Consider the following 14,580-nt stretch of genomic DNA (forward strand, 5'->3'; position numbering starts at 1 on the left):
ATGTTTTATACAGAGATTTCAGCCTCAGGAACAAACGGTTAATATTCAATAAAATAAACATGAATGTAGTTATTTTTCGTACAAACAGTTCTGTTATTTTTGTTTAGTAACATATATAATAGAAAATCCATTCCTTATTTAAGAATTGATCAAATGATTCAATATAAATAGTGTAAGGTATTTTACCTTTTATATATGTGTACATATGTACAAATAATTCATATTTGTTTATATATATGTACACATATAAATTGTAAATGTGTGATTAAACATTGCTATGTTTCAACACAATAATGAGTAGACATAAAAATAATTTTATATTTGGCCTACATAAAACCTCTATGGTAATTTTCAAAGATATTATTTTTCAATATTTTATTTTATTCAATATCTATGTTTTATATTTTGATACTTCCTTCCAACACCGTGCTTACAGCCGTACAACGAGAGTTGTTAACATTAAAACAAACAATTTAAAAAAAAACTATTAAATAGTAAATAATAAAAACTTGTAGTTTATTTTATTAATTATCTATACATATCATTACACACATTTTCCTGTTCTTGTTTCTTTTTTATTTTACTTTTCTGCTTCTGTTCCTTTTATTTATTAAATGCCAATAGAAAAAATGTAAAATATTATCTGATAGCATATATTTTTACATTAAAACATTATTATTACCATCACATATACCATGATTATAGCTTTTAATTTTATTTAAAGCATATTATATTGCTATATTAGCGTGATTATTGCATTCGTCTCACATTGTATTAGATAGAAAAGACTTACGTTAAATATGGAAGCTTTGCATCTCAAACATTGCAATTTCTTAATTCTTAAAGATCTACGTTAAAACATTCAATGTTTACGATGGCCTGTAAGTAAGGTGGGAGCGCATGTCTTTACAGGTGGGTACAACCGCATTACTTTAGGATCCGCGCACGTAAAATTGTGTTGTTTGCAGTCTCGTATAAAACTGCGAGCCACCATAAAGTTTGAATAGCATTATACCTTTACCACCACCATATTAAAATTCAATTGATTAAAGTTTTAAAGATGTGAGCGTTATGTCAAACTTTACGTAGAGGTTAATTATATATCCATAAGGCTACTATATTAATTTTAGTTTATTTTCATTTAATTAATAATTTTACTAGTAGCTAGTAATCTTAGTAGTTGAAAAAGGAAGTGTGCTACTAAACTGTTACTTTATTATGCTATTGTAAGACCTTGTGATAAAAATAAAAAAATTGTTTTGATCAATGTATGTATTTTTATTGTAAAAATATCCCGTACAAAATTTATACGAATTTCTACTCTTCTCGGATCCTGTGGTCCATCATTAATAATAAACAGCTTTACCATAATACCACAAAGCAAACTGTCACATACACACTTCTAGCATCAAAATAGATTCAATAAAACAAATCAAAGGAGACCGAGCGAAGTCGATCCATGACTGAAAAGTCATCCACAAAATCGTAGGACTTGCAAACCAAATTACTAGAAGATAAAATTAATGAAATTACTGAAATCAATAAGCAATAGAAATCTTAAAGCAAAAAATGCACTATCCTTTAAGTGTACACTAATGAAGCGAACGTATAATTCGCAATAATAAATTGGTAAGCACATAAAGTTTCGGAGCTATCATTGCTGACTTGGTAGTCAGTCATATTTCGACGCATGCACATCACGAATGAGTGCGAAAGAGATACGACATGAATTGCGACCGACGTTGTTATCACTCAACTCTTATGCACACAGATGAAAGACGTTTCGCGATGTGTGAGTCAGTACTTTGCGTTTTATCATTACACATTGTGTCCGTGAAGCAAGTCAGTCGCGTTGGGGTAACGGCAAGAAAACGTTGTCCAGAGGTTTAAGCCAGAACTACATGGACTTTTTTGTTTGTTTGTGGTAGTGATGTGGACAGCCAAGGACGATCAACCGAGCGATGCTCTCGGACGCACGAGCACCAACTCAGATGTGGTGCTGGTGGACGGCCAGGGACTGGCCCCTGCCTCCACGCCTCCGACCATAGCTAATCTCAATGTCACAAAGTCATCCCGCGTCCACATTGGCCCTAAATTCGTTTCTGTCACGCAGAATCTACAAAACACAGAGGTGGTTAAAGGTGAGACTTTTCTGCAAGTATTAATTTTTGCACGTATTTTCCTGTTGCGCGAAACGAGACTCGACGAGCTTTGTCTCGTTTGATGGCTATGTGTATGTTATACTGTAATGTAACAATGTCGAGTTTATTGGGATCACATACTCGTACCTAATCTTTATACTACTAATTAATCGACAAACAGTTTCGATCTGAATGTATTTCTAATTTGCTGGCGTAAAACATTTTTTTATTAGCTTGCGCTTAAGTTTTATGCACATTAAATATTCCAGACACTATTAATAAAATTGACCTTTAGTGTTAGAGAATTTCCTTATACACGTTTACAATTTGTTTTCCGTGGAAAACGCTGCTGCGCAAATCTTAAAGCGAAGTGTGCATCATAATACGACATCGAAAACTTTTTAACAGGATCTAAGTGCAACATTTAATGTTTTTAACTACGAGTACATATTGCTTCATTTCAAAACTCAACGTATGACATGTATTTATGTTCATACGTATAAGGACAAAAAAAATACATATCTTAAAAACAGAATACGAAATCAAAGAAGTTTCGTTCAATTCTTTCGTGCATAGCAAACGTTATCTGTTATTTCGAAACGCTTTAATACCATTGGTGTCTGATTAACGTCGATAACAAATATAAATTAGCAATTCCTTTATGTAGACTCACACCTATAGCTTCCCTTATCACTGTAATAAAATATATAATCTTATTTGTGTCATTAAACTCCAATTTATGACAACAATGTAACTTTGTTGGCTTTATATAAATAGAACTGTGAAAGTCATATCAATGTACTTTACCAACTGAAACCTTAGCATTAGAACAAAAAGAGTCGTACTCTAGACTCTTCAAAAAACCTTTTTACTAGCAATTTATCCACCGGTAATCTACTAATCATACGAACATATAGAAACCTAGCTGATGAGCTGATGATGATAGAAACCTATCAGGATGTACGTCCTACAACTGTGTGGAAGTACCACCAACTTTCACCTAATAATGCTGCAAAGAAAGCAAAACATGAATATTTTGAATTTAAATAAACAAACATACGTGCAATCTATACTACTACTATATTATAAATGCGAATGTTTGGATGGATGGTTGTTTGTTTTTTTTTTTATTATGGCGGCGCTATGCCACCGTCTAGTTCCCCTAACATGGCGATCAGGGACTTTGGGGTGCTAATATCTTTATTTCTTTATTAATTAATTAGTCCAAAAATATGGATGTTTGTTTGAAGGTATCTAAGGAACGGCTGAACAGTTCTTGATGAAATTTAGCACAAATATAGAACATAGTTTGGAAGAGCACATAGGCTACTTGTAAAGGTTTTTTTTAATGCCGCGCGGACGGAGTCGCAGGCGACAGCTAGTGTACAATATTTTTGCGACTCTGTGGATATTCAACAACCCGTACAATGTACATGATGATATTTTATTGTTGTTGACATCGTAAAAACAAAGATTATAAAATAGCTTAAATTTGTCTTCGTTCTCAAAAACTAACGCTACGAACACATATATCTATGGGTTTTGACATTCGGAAGACTTGTATATAAACATATTACTGTCCCCCTTACATTCATTGAAATGACAAAGTCAAGTATAATTTCGAAGCGTTTTGATTACATTGCGTCATACCGAACTTTTTTATGACAAAAACTCTTCATCAAGGTTATAAGGTTTTCAAACCAAGCACATCGATTTAAGAACAGTTTTGAATCACACGAACATTCAAAATAATGTCGTGCCAATATCATCATCAACCTTATCCCTATGGAGGGTCGGCACAGTATGTATTACTCCTCCATACATCTCTATCAGCCGTCATATCTGAATTTACCCCCTTCTTACGCATATCCTCTTTCACACAATCCATCCATACTTTCTTTGGTTTTTCTGTACCTTTAACTTCGTGCCAGTAAATATTTGTTTTTAATTAAAAACGTACAATATTTTATAATTTTCTGTGCGTATTTTGCTGTGATGATTACCATCATGTTTATTACATTATTACCCAAAATATAAGTCAAAGTTAGTGGATGAAGGATAGAGAAATTTCACTGAACACTAAAAACTTTATTAGAAGTACATCAAGCTTAGATATAAAACTTGTTTCATTAAGAGTTCTAAAAAAGTTTAAAAATATTATAAATTCAATCGTATTTACAATGAATAAATATTATTGTAAAATGTTTTAATTTATGTAAATATACGATATATATTTATATTTACAGTTGTTTTAATACATTTAATTTCCAAACGAAGTCACAGGCCGTTAGTAATTGATATTAAATATACCGATAATATTTATTGGGATTGCAAACTTCGTATGAGTTTATGTATGTTGATTCCGTTTATTCCATTGTAGTCGAAATGATTCAGTTAATTGTTAATTCAGTCAGGTGTCATTCGATTCTTATTCTTCCTCAGAATCATATACCTATATAAAGTTCGCTATATTAGCGTAGACCTTTTAATGTTTCAGGCCGCTTACTGGGCCTAGAGTTGGTGTCACCTAAGGGTGCCCGTCGGCTGCGCTGTAGCGTGGCCGTCTTCGTGTGTTGGGCCTTTCTTGTCGCTTCTGGCCTCGTCATCTACCTCGTCGCCGTCGCCCTGCCAAGGCCCCAGGGTCGCCTAGATATAGGTAATTTATTATATTTTCCTTTGAATTTCTAACCGTTTCTGGTATAACATTCATACCATTAACTTTGTTTCTTCTGGATCTATTTCTTATAAAACCACCTGTTTCTGACGAGGTAGTTCGATGGTCTGGTCTAGAATAACAAATTAATATACTATTTGCTTGCTTTACTATTTTTATGTTTTATCGATTTCCTTCATTTTTTTTTGTTTCCTTTATCAATTGCATTTATTTACTTTTGTAGATCTTCTGTTATGTTTTGTGTTGCTGTAATTTGACAATTTTATAATTACGTAGTACCTAACTTTATGTGACTTCTAAAAGTACTTTCTACTTTCTGCTATTTTACAGCTTAATAGCTAAAATTTCATATCCCCGTCGTAGATTCTTATTTCTATGCAGTATTGGAGCTGATGTAACTTTGTTTTGGCTAGGTTTGAAGGCGCCGTGGTACCTGCGCCGCGGAGACTGGCAAGCGATGCCGCCTTACACTATAGATTTTCTTGATTTACCTCTATCTTATGTTATCATCGGCCACTCTGCTGCCAATTTCTGCGAACAAATGTACGAATGCATAGAACAGATGCTCGTCATACAACAGGATCACTTACGCAGAGGATTGAACGATATCGGCCCTAACTTTCTCGTAGGCGGCAAGGGTTTTGTATTCGAAGGCAGAGGTGCGAATGTTTTTGGTGCGATGGTGACTTCTTGGAACGTGAAAAGCATCACAATAATGTTCATGGGCAACTATGTGAATGAATTACCAAATCAGGAACAATTTGATCATCTAAATATACTCTTAGATGTACTCGTAAAAGAACGAGTTCTTGTGCCAGATTACACGTTATATGCACAATGCCAGGTACAGCCCGACACAGTCTCTCCCGGGCGCCACGTGCTCGCTCACATGGATAAATTCAAAAATTGGAATTCTTATAATAGAAGTGGTTGTCTTAACAGATGATAAGAATAAAATCATCACAAAAAATATATTTTGAATAGATATATGTGTAAAATAGGACAAACTAGAATCAGCTTTGTTCCTTTTATAAAGCTATCAGTGCCGCCTTTTTAAACCAAGGGACACCATCGTCGGAGTATGGGTAAGAATTTAAGGATGAGTAAATCTAAGATACCCGTTCGAATTTAAACCTTTTGAAGTACAAACGAGATTGAGTGCTGAAGGCAATTGAGTGTAGAATAAATGTACTAAACACAGGAGGACTATTTTAATGCATATAGATAATATATGCATATTTTATTATTACATAATTAAGTAATGCATCGTTTCCATTCAAGGCGTTGTTGTATTTTACCTTTTTGTTATGTGAAAATTGATGTGTCTTCTTGTATTTTTTTAGGAAATATTTTTGTTAAGTAATTCGTGCTTTTATTGGACAAAGTATTTTACAATTGTGCATGAATTGTATATTATATAGACTTATATGTAGTTGATAGAAATCAATATATAATGTGATATTAGTAACTGTGACATGTAAATTATTGAAATAAAAAATGTGGAGTACTTTTTTTTATTCGTTAAACACTTATCTATATTTATAAATACATAAGATAAAAATTAATCATAAAATTACACTTAATTCATTAATTTAATTAATATATTCTAACACAAAAGACTAGGGTTTTAACGAAGTATGACTAAAATATCATCGGTAACTTAATTGGGTATTAAAATAAAAAAATATCATTATAAGAGCAATCGAGAACTTAAATTTTTGTAATAATAATTTCCATATGAATAATTTTTTCCATAGTTTCGACTATGAATTTATAGTCTTTATATTTAGTAAATGGTGCTCGTGACTTCGTCTGTGTATAATTAATTCCAGAAGTCTTATGTAACTGGTATACTAAGTACTAGTTTCCATGTTGTTTTTATGAAAACAAATGATATTCTTGACTATATAAATCCCAACAAACCTAACCAACTGATAACCTTAAAGGTTAATATACTTTCGCCATAATTTCTAAAGCATATTCATACATTATTTCTTGTCATACATACATGTCCCTACCGTGAGGATCGGAGACTACCCAACTTAGGATGGCTAGACAACCACTGGCACAGTGCCGGTTGGTTGACTTCACACATATCTTTAAATTTCTTCGCAGATAATGTGCAGATTGCATCACGATGTTTTCCATCTACTTACGAACTTCGGATAAATGTACATATGAAATACGAAAATCGAAAAAACATTTGTACGTGGCGGGGATCGAACCTGTACGTATAGATTTTATTCCGGTCTGGTCCACAGTTTAAGAACTGCGCCATGGACGTTCTCTGTTCCTGGGTTTCCCCCTTCAACTATAACTTTCAAAGTTATAACGCTGTGGATTTACTCTACCGTATATCATGCAGTCATCACTCTCTTTGTCTAAAGAACGAGATAAAAATAGGTTTTCATACAATTTTTTTGGTAGTAATTTCACAGTTTGATATAAAAACGGATTTATTCATTTCAAAGCGCGCAATGTTGACGTAATAACGACTAGTGACTAAGTGATTGGGTTTTCCTGATTTAACTTCCCGTTGTTTTTTTATACTCACGACATTTATAACGTTTTGTTTCAATAAGATGACATTAAACGTCTTGAGATGTACTAATTGGTCAGTAATAAACTTAAATAATGTCCAAATTTACATTAAGTTAGATCAATTAAAAACTGTGAGTTATTTGTTATTAAATGTCTAGCGTACATTTAATTACGAATAACAATTTGCTTGTACCCGCGCCATATTGTGACGTCATAGCTGTAAAATCAGTCTATTTTTATGCAAGCATTGCGACAATGAAATCTTACAGTTATGATATACGAAATTAAAGACAAATTATAGTATTAATTATCTCTCTTAGAGTGCGTTAAGTCTACATTACTCTTCAGATTATCTCTATTTCAATTCTACGTACTGTAAAGCGGTCAATTGTTATCTCCTATGAGAATTCATATTGCCATCAGGTAAATATTGTTTTACGATAAGATTCGCAGAATAAAGCGCACAGTAAATAAATAAATACAAAACTTTCATTTAAAAAAATTTATAAGTGGGCAAATGGCAGGCATCTTTTAGACAACAGAGTAAGAAGTTTCGTGGCCAAATACCAAACCGTACAAAATCATTCCAAACGTACCTCATCACTAGTGTATCGCTTTTTTGTTTACGTACACTAAAGTAAGTTTCATTTAAAATTAAACAATCTCATTATATCTATGTAGGTCTTAAAAATATTCTCGAAGTTTCTATAAAGAATAATACAGATATTGTTAATGTTACAGACATGCCCTTTCCTGTTTACGTGTGGCACATCATCAAGAACAGTTCTCGTGCGGAGAGACTGTCGTGTCTCGCTGCTCTCCTAGTTCTATTCGTGTGCATCGGCCTCATTGTATACTTCACTGTACTTGCCAAAAACACCACCGACGATATAACTGACGTTGGTAAGTTTTTTTCCTGACCTCTAACTTTCTGATTGAAAATATTTAGGAATTGAGCAATAGGAAAATGTACACTATTTGATTCTATGAGCACATGAGTTACTACAGTAGCCTAAAAGAGGGAACAGTACCAATAGCTACATACTTTTTAGGTTATCCAACATTTAATATAGTTCTCTATGCAGGGCTGGCGTTAGAGTAGGGCGCGATTGGACTTCTGTCCAGGGCGCTGGACAGAAAGGGGACTAAAGGTCTGCAAATTACACAACCTCACATACCGGGTTATTCCTCCCCCCTCTCCGGCTTTACGGACTGATTATTGTCCGTAAAGCCGGAGAAACCGTAGCCGTATTGTAAACAGCGCAAATTTTATTTTAAGAAAAGTGCATATTTATTTATCAGCAAGCGACCTTATCAGGAAAAATGTACTAATTTTTAAAGATAAGGTAAAAACGAGCACATAATCGATTACTTAGCATATTTACTAGTCTAGATAGATTTTTTAAATCTTTACAAGTGAACAAATACATCACAGATAACAGCGTACAACAGCAACAACTAATTATGAGTAGGATGAAGGACAAAATTAGATATATGTTTTTTATTTTATTGTTGAGTATATGGAAAAGAATAACTTGTATAGCATGCGGTATAAGAAAAACACGGTCCATAATTAGTGGACTAGAGCAAAATTTACACATAAATAAAATCGCCGTTCTAAAAACATTACGCAAAATTCCAAACCTATTTCAAAGATTCTATTGGTTGATAATTATGCGATAAAAAACAAAACTTAACTATAATTTTATCAGTAACATTCGAAATAAAATTATATTTAACAATTTGATTTAATTCTGATAATGATCGTTTGAAATAATAAAGTTTGTTCTAGTTTAACAGCTATCTTCATGGCTCAACAACAGATAACCTACAATTAGTGCATATGACCATTGACGGTTACACTTTATATATGCTACAGCGACTAAACTAGTCAGTTATTTATATACAGACAATTGCGCATTAAATTTTAACTAGCAAAGGGAAATAAACTTAATTTAGGAAAACGCATTGTCTCTCGGTTATCGCTAAAAATAAATAAGAATTGCAAAAATAAATGCTATCAATTTAATGCATTAATGATAACAGATTAGATAACGTTTCGTAGACCAGACGATGCGATAAAACTTATTTATGAAAATAAAATTATCACATACCATGAACCCGCCCACTTCGCTCGGGTAAGAACATGAATACAAAAAATTCGACCAGTCCCTGATTAAAAAAAAAAACTGTACAGGGGTAAATTAAATTAATTAAGATCGGCTTAACTTACATACGTATGATCGTCCGGTGATGGCACCGACTAGTTTCGGACCCGTCGGGGGTCCATCTTCAGGGCGAGTGTTTATTTTTGAGATCTTCGCAGTCGCGTCGCGTCTCACACGGAGTGCGAGAGTGCGAAACTAGTCGTGCCGTCACCGGAAGATCATAAGAGAGTTAAGCCGTTCTAAATATATTATAATGTCACACAAAAGTTTAAACAACTTAATGTACAAAGATACTTTAAAAATGTTGCTTATCGTTAAGTTCGAAACGAAAGAAATCAAATTTTTTATCCTGCTTTTAATTAGCTTTTAAAGAAACGATTAATGCGTGAAATGACGTAGAAGACAAAGGTCTCGACGTGAAACCAGGCGGCTTACGTAAGCTAGAACTTTCTGCGTAACTTATAAGCATCTCCCTACGTTAATCCTCCGAGGTGACTTCTTCAAGCATTAACTTATTGTAGCGTAACATAGAGCATTAAATTTCTGCATTGTTGAAGCTGTTTATCAATCAATGTTTCATATTTTGCATCTGTGACTTCTTAAATATGTTCCAGTTGAAATGAAAATGAGAAGATCTTCAAAAAAAACTATATCTTAAGATAACAAAACCAAACTTATTTGAAAACATCGTGATTTTAGCTTTTGTCTTTCTTAGCTTTTACAGTGCATTCTTATATTTGTTCCTGACATTACCATTATTAAGTGTGACTAGAAAGATTGGATAGATTATTCCGTTTTTGCCTCTACGTGAAACTTATAAAACAACAAACTAACAAAAAACAGATAAAACTCACTACTCAATATTAATAAAATTATAAAGATCGGAAATCTCAAATCACAGATACTGTATTGAAGCGCCAATAGCTTAATGGTTAAGGGTACGGACATCCGATAAAATGATCGAAGGTTCGAAATTCGCGATTCGGCTATTGTCGTGAACCACAACTAGCACAAACTTAGTTAAAATAGTTACCAGAAATATAAGTAAAGAACAAAAATCTGCTGGTAATTTATAAAAAGAATTGTATTACATGTGTCACGACGGATGAATTTAAAGGTGATTGTTATTTCAGCGCCGCACGAATGGAACATTTCTCGAGAAATGTGGTTGGCACAGCCGTATGAGAACAACGGAACAACGAAGCTCTTCGATCCACTGAAACTGGTGGTGATTCAGCACACCGTCAGTCCGAGGTGTGAGCGATTCATTCTCTGTGCGGCCGAGCTTCGCAACATGCAGGCTTGGTTCATCTCACAGTATCACTACGACATCCCGTAAGTTTAAGCTGCCATTGTTTCCAAATTAATGTTTCCTATTTATTTGTTTCATTGAATGTAAAATTATCATTACTTTAATTAAACCAATTATATTAAAGGTTAAAGAAACATAAATCTGTAAAGGGAGCCACAAACGATAGGTTTAATTTTACAGCTTAAAACTTTTGCGTAACCTATACGTAAACCGTATCGTATGTGTGTGTAACTGTAATGTAGTAATGTGTAATATGAAACTGGGTTATATCGCAAGGTCCATCATACAAAAACGAACTTGTGTGGCCTGCATAGATCATAAAAATGTCTTCCTATTCAAGCATTTATTAGAAAGTTTTCTTTATCCCTTCGACAATATAAGCATTACCCATAATTATAATTTTTCACATGGCATTTGAAATTTGTCTAGAAGATACTTATGGTTTTTCAGATACAATTTTATCATCGGCAACGATGGACGTGTGTACGAAGGCCGAGGCTGGGGTATTGAAGGAGCTCATACCTTAGGCTACAACCGCTGTTCTTTAGGCCTCGGTTTCATTGGTAACAAATTTATGCAATTCACATACTATCGTACTAATATTATACGAATGTTTAAATGGATGGATGGATGTTTGAAGGTATATCCGAAACGGCTAACCAGATCCTAATTAAATTTTGCACAGATGTAGAACATAATCTGGAAAAACACATAGGCTACTTATTTCGTTTATTTTTTAATTCCGCGTGGACAGAGTCGCGGGCGACAGCTAGTAGGCAATAAATAATCTATTGACGAGTAGCTTTCATATGACTTACATACGATACTAAAATCTTTGAATCTCACTGGTTTTGTTCTACTGTACTGCTGTTTATTTGTTTAATAAAAGTTTTTTTTTCTTGCAGGCGATTATAGAGAAGAGTTACCGGTGCATTCTCGGGTCACCGATCTTCAAATAAAAAGAGCCAAGATGATTCTAGAGGAGGGCGTCAAACTTGGTTACCTGGCCGAGGATTACGTAGTTCTTGGAGCTAAGGATCTACATTTAACTGCCAGTCCGGGATCGAATCTTTACAACGCTATCCGAAAATGGGACCATTACGGACACGTAAATCTGTGGCGTAACTCGACTTGTGAAGAAATGCACGGATTACCACCACGGCAACAATTAATTGGTTAAAAAGTATTTAGTACTTTTTTATCAATATAAGGAGTTTATTATTACGAAATTTGATAGCTATTTAGTTTTATTTGTGTATTATCCGTAGTAGCAAAACTATTAAAAAGTACATAAAAACATGACCCACCGTTTCTAAGAGCTAAATCTCTGTATAAAACCTGTCGTCACCTCTGTCATTATCTTTGACAAAAAAGAGATTCAATATTGTTTTAAGCGGAGATTTTGTTCTCAGAAACCCACGGTAAGACAGTGTATTGTTGGAATAACTCTAACCTAAAAATTCTAATATTCTATTATATTGCATATGATCTAATATAGTTTACCCATTTTATCAGAATAATTTACTATTTTAATATTTGTAAAAAAAAATTACAAGTAAAATTTCGACCAAAATGTTACAGCTGCAAATACACTATTATTAATATTTATTATACGAAATTAACTATAAGAGGAGAGAAATGACTGCGAGTTACTAAAGTTTCACTGACAATAACACTGACTAATTGACGCAATTATATTTACGAATTATATAAATGTTTTGTAACATGTTTATTTAATAAATTTTATCATGAATAAATTGGCTTTTATATAGTTCTGCTAATTAATGACATTTTATTTTATGATTCGGCAATGGTCTCATTTATAACAGGGCTCAATTTTTTATCTTTTAAGCACAACAATCCGGTACCTCCTCTGGAGATCCCGAACTACAATCATGGTGCAAACAATATTGGCCGCGAGACAAGTCTCTAGTCTTCCTTTAGAAGGGTATTTCAAAATTAAGTGTGATTCAAGGCTATTTTGTTCATGGTCATCATACTCACCATATTATATTCATCATATTAACCACACAATAGGCGCTTGTATGAATACATTCGAACCTGGATAATGCTCGCTTATAAACCATTCTCTCTTACCCTTTTTCTCTCTTATGGAGGTCGACTGTTGGGTTCGGACAATGACTCTCGCTTATAGAGGTTACCCAGTTATCCAGGTCCGAATGTCATGGATAAATTTATCAAGTCAGGGATCACTTTCTCGTTGAAAAAAGGTCACAAAGTACAACATCGTGGGTGTGTACAATACTTTATTAATGATTTTAAATATACAGGATGTCGACATGACTTATAAAATGGAAGAACTGAAAAAAAAACAAAGTCTTATGATTATTCCAAAGTTTGTATTTCTGAAAGGTAAGAGAAATTAAAGTTTTAGGGGGGGTACATTTGGCATAGATAACATGTATTACTAACGCAGTCTAAGAAGTCAAAAGAAATAAAAAAAATCATATTTATTGCAATATTAATAATTTAGGAAAGGTAAAATAAAATCAAATACACACGGGCTTACAAACATTTGGCATGGATATTGTCTCGTGAACACAATCAATGAAATGAAATGAAAAAATAACTTTATGATCATTCCAAAGTTTGTTATTCTGAAGAACAATTATTATTATCAACATTAATATTATTGGTGTTTATTGCTCATTCTCAGAGGTTCTTTTAGGCACTGAATTATTAACCACAATTTCGAAAACTCCTTAGTTTTACACTTTGAGATTATAATTTAAGCTTGTACTTGTCTGAATGTCGAACAATGGTACCGACAATGCAAACAGACAAATAGCCTACATCACGTCACATTCTCAATCAAGTGCCAAAACCAATGGACAATAACATCTACAATACGTACACAACATTTTAGCTAAAACTCTCACTATTTTTCAATAATTTGAAGGGTTTTTTTTAGTTGCATTTCCAAGCATTAGTCAGTTATACCTGGAAAGTTTCCCAGAAGTTTTGAATTTTTATTAATGTCGATAGGTTCTTCCGTATTTCAAATTTGTTATATCTTGTCATTGCCGCCGTTTTTTGACTAAACAAAAAACCTAATAGCAGTTTCTGACAAAATGTTTTATAAAAAAAAAACATAGGCGTAAAACGTAAACGTAAAATTCGATATGCGTGTTTTTTTTATAATCGCCTTAATTTTTTTTAACAAAAAAAATTGGTAATTGATTATTCTTGATTAACGCTATTTGTCTTTTTTTTTTCATTTTTGTCGTATTGACCTACGACTGGGGTAAAAAAAATCCAAAAGTGACATTTTTCCAAAATGGCGGCAATAATAATACAATATGAAATAACAAAATTGAAATTCTTAAAAACCAAATTAAATCGCTGAAATTACCATTTTCAAATCTCATAAATGAATAGATCGAAGTTACAAAAAATTTGAAAGTAAATGAGGAAAAAACGTAAATATAAATCCATGTTATTTGTTCCGTAAGCCACAGCTCCTACAATTATTTACCAAAACGCTCCTTGAAAGATTATAATTTAATAAACAAATAAAATTTAAAAATCAAATCGTATAATGTCAAATTTAAAACAATTATGAAAATTCTGGCTAAGCTTCCACAAGTACATTGTAAGGATGTACGCCTATTTAAATATTAAACGTAATTAGAATCATAAAAAATTATATTTCTTCACAAAACAATCAAATCAGAATAAATAAAAAAAAACCTTTTCCTTTATATTCATCCTGTTAACCTTTGA

General features: G+C 33.0%; 1 protein-coding gene across 3 annotated transcripts; it reads left to right on the forward strand.

Annotated features, from left to right (window-relative positions):
* The first annotated feature begins 1,772 nt into the window (after positions 1–1,772).
* Positions 1,773–12,548, forward strand: LOC106717262 (peptidoglycan-recognition protein 1). Of its 3 annotated transcripts, XM_014511057.2 has the most exons (6): positions 1,776–2,141; positions 4,639–4,797; positions 8,098–8,259; positions 10,658–10,859; positions 11,287–11,399; positions 11,742–12,548. In XM_014511057.2, the coding sequence occupies exons 1-6, from the start codon at positions 1,931–1,933 to the stop codon at positions 12,014–12,016; spliced, it is 1,122 nt and encodes a 373-aa protein (XP_014366543.2). In that variant the 5' UTR covers positions 1,776–1,930; the 3' UTR covers positions 12,017–12,548. The 3 variants fall into 3 exon arrangements, with proteins under 3 accessions (XP_014366545.2, XP_014366543.2, XP_014366544.2); XM_014511058.2 differs by lacking the exon at positions 4,639–4,797 and having other exon boundaries at positions 1,780–2,141; positions 11,742–12,547; XM_014511059.2 differs by lacking the exons at positions 8,098–8,259; positions 10,658–10,859; positions 11,287–11,399; positions 11,742–12,548 and adding an exon at positions 5,229–6,007 and having other exon boundaries at positions 1,773–2,141.
* The last annotated feature ends 2,032 nt before the right edge of the window (positions 12,549–14,580 follow it).

Source organism: Papilio machaon, chromosome Z (assembly GCF_912999745.1).
Source record: "Papilio machaon chromosome Z, ilPapMach1.1, whole genome shotgun sequence".
Lineage (NCBI taxonomy): Eukaryota > Metazoa > Arthropoda > Insecta > Lepidoptera > Papilionidae > Papilio > Papilio machaon.

Excerpts from the sequence above, each read along its gene's own strand:
- LOC106717262 (XM_014511057.2), top strand. The coding sequence starts at position 1,931 with ATGTGGACAGCCAAGGACGATCAACCGAGCGATGCTCTCGGACGCACG. Across the intron at positions 10,860-11,286 it reads CAGTATCACTACGACATCCC|ATACAATTTTATCATCGGCA; the intron begins GTAAGTTTAAGC and ends ATGGTTTTTCAG. Across the intron at positions 11,400-11,741 it reads TTTAGGCCTCGGTTTCATTG|GCGATTATAGAGAAGAGTTA; the intron begins GTAACAAATTTA and ends TTTTTCTTGCAG.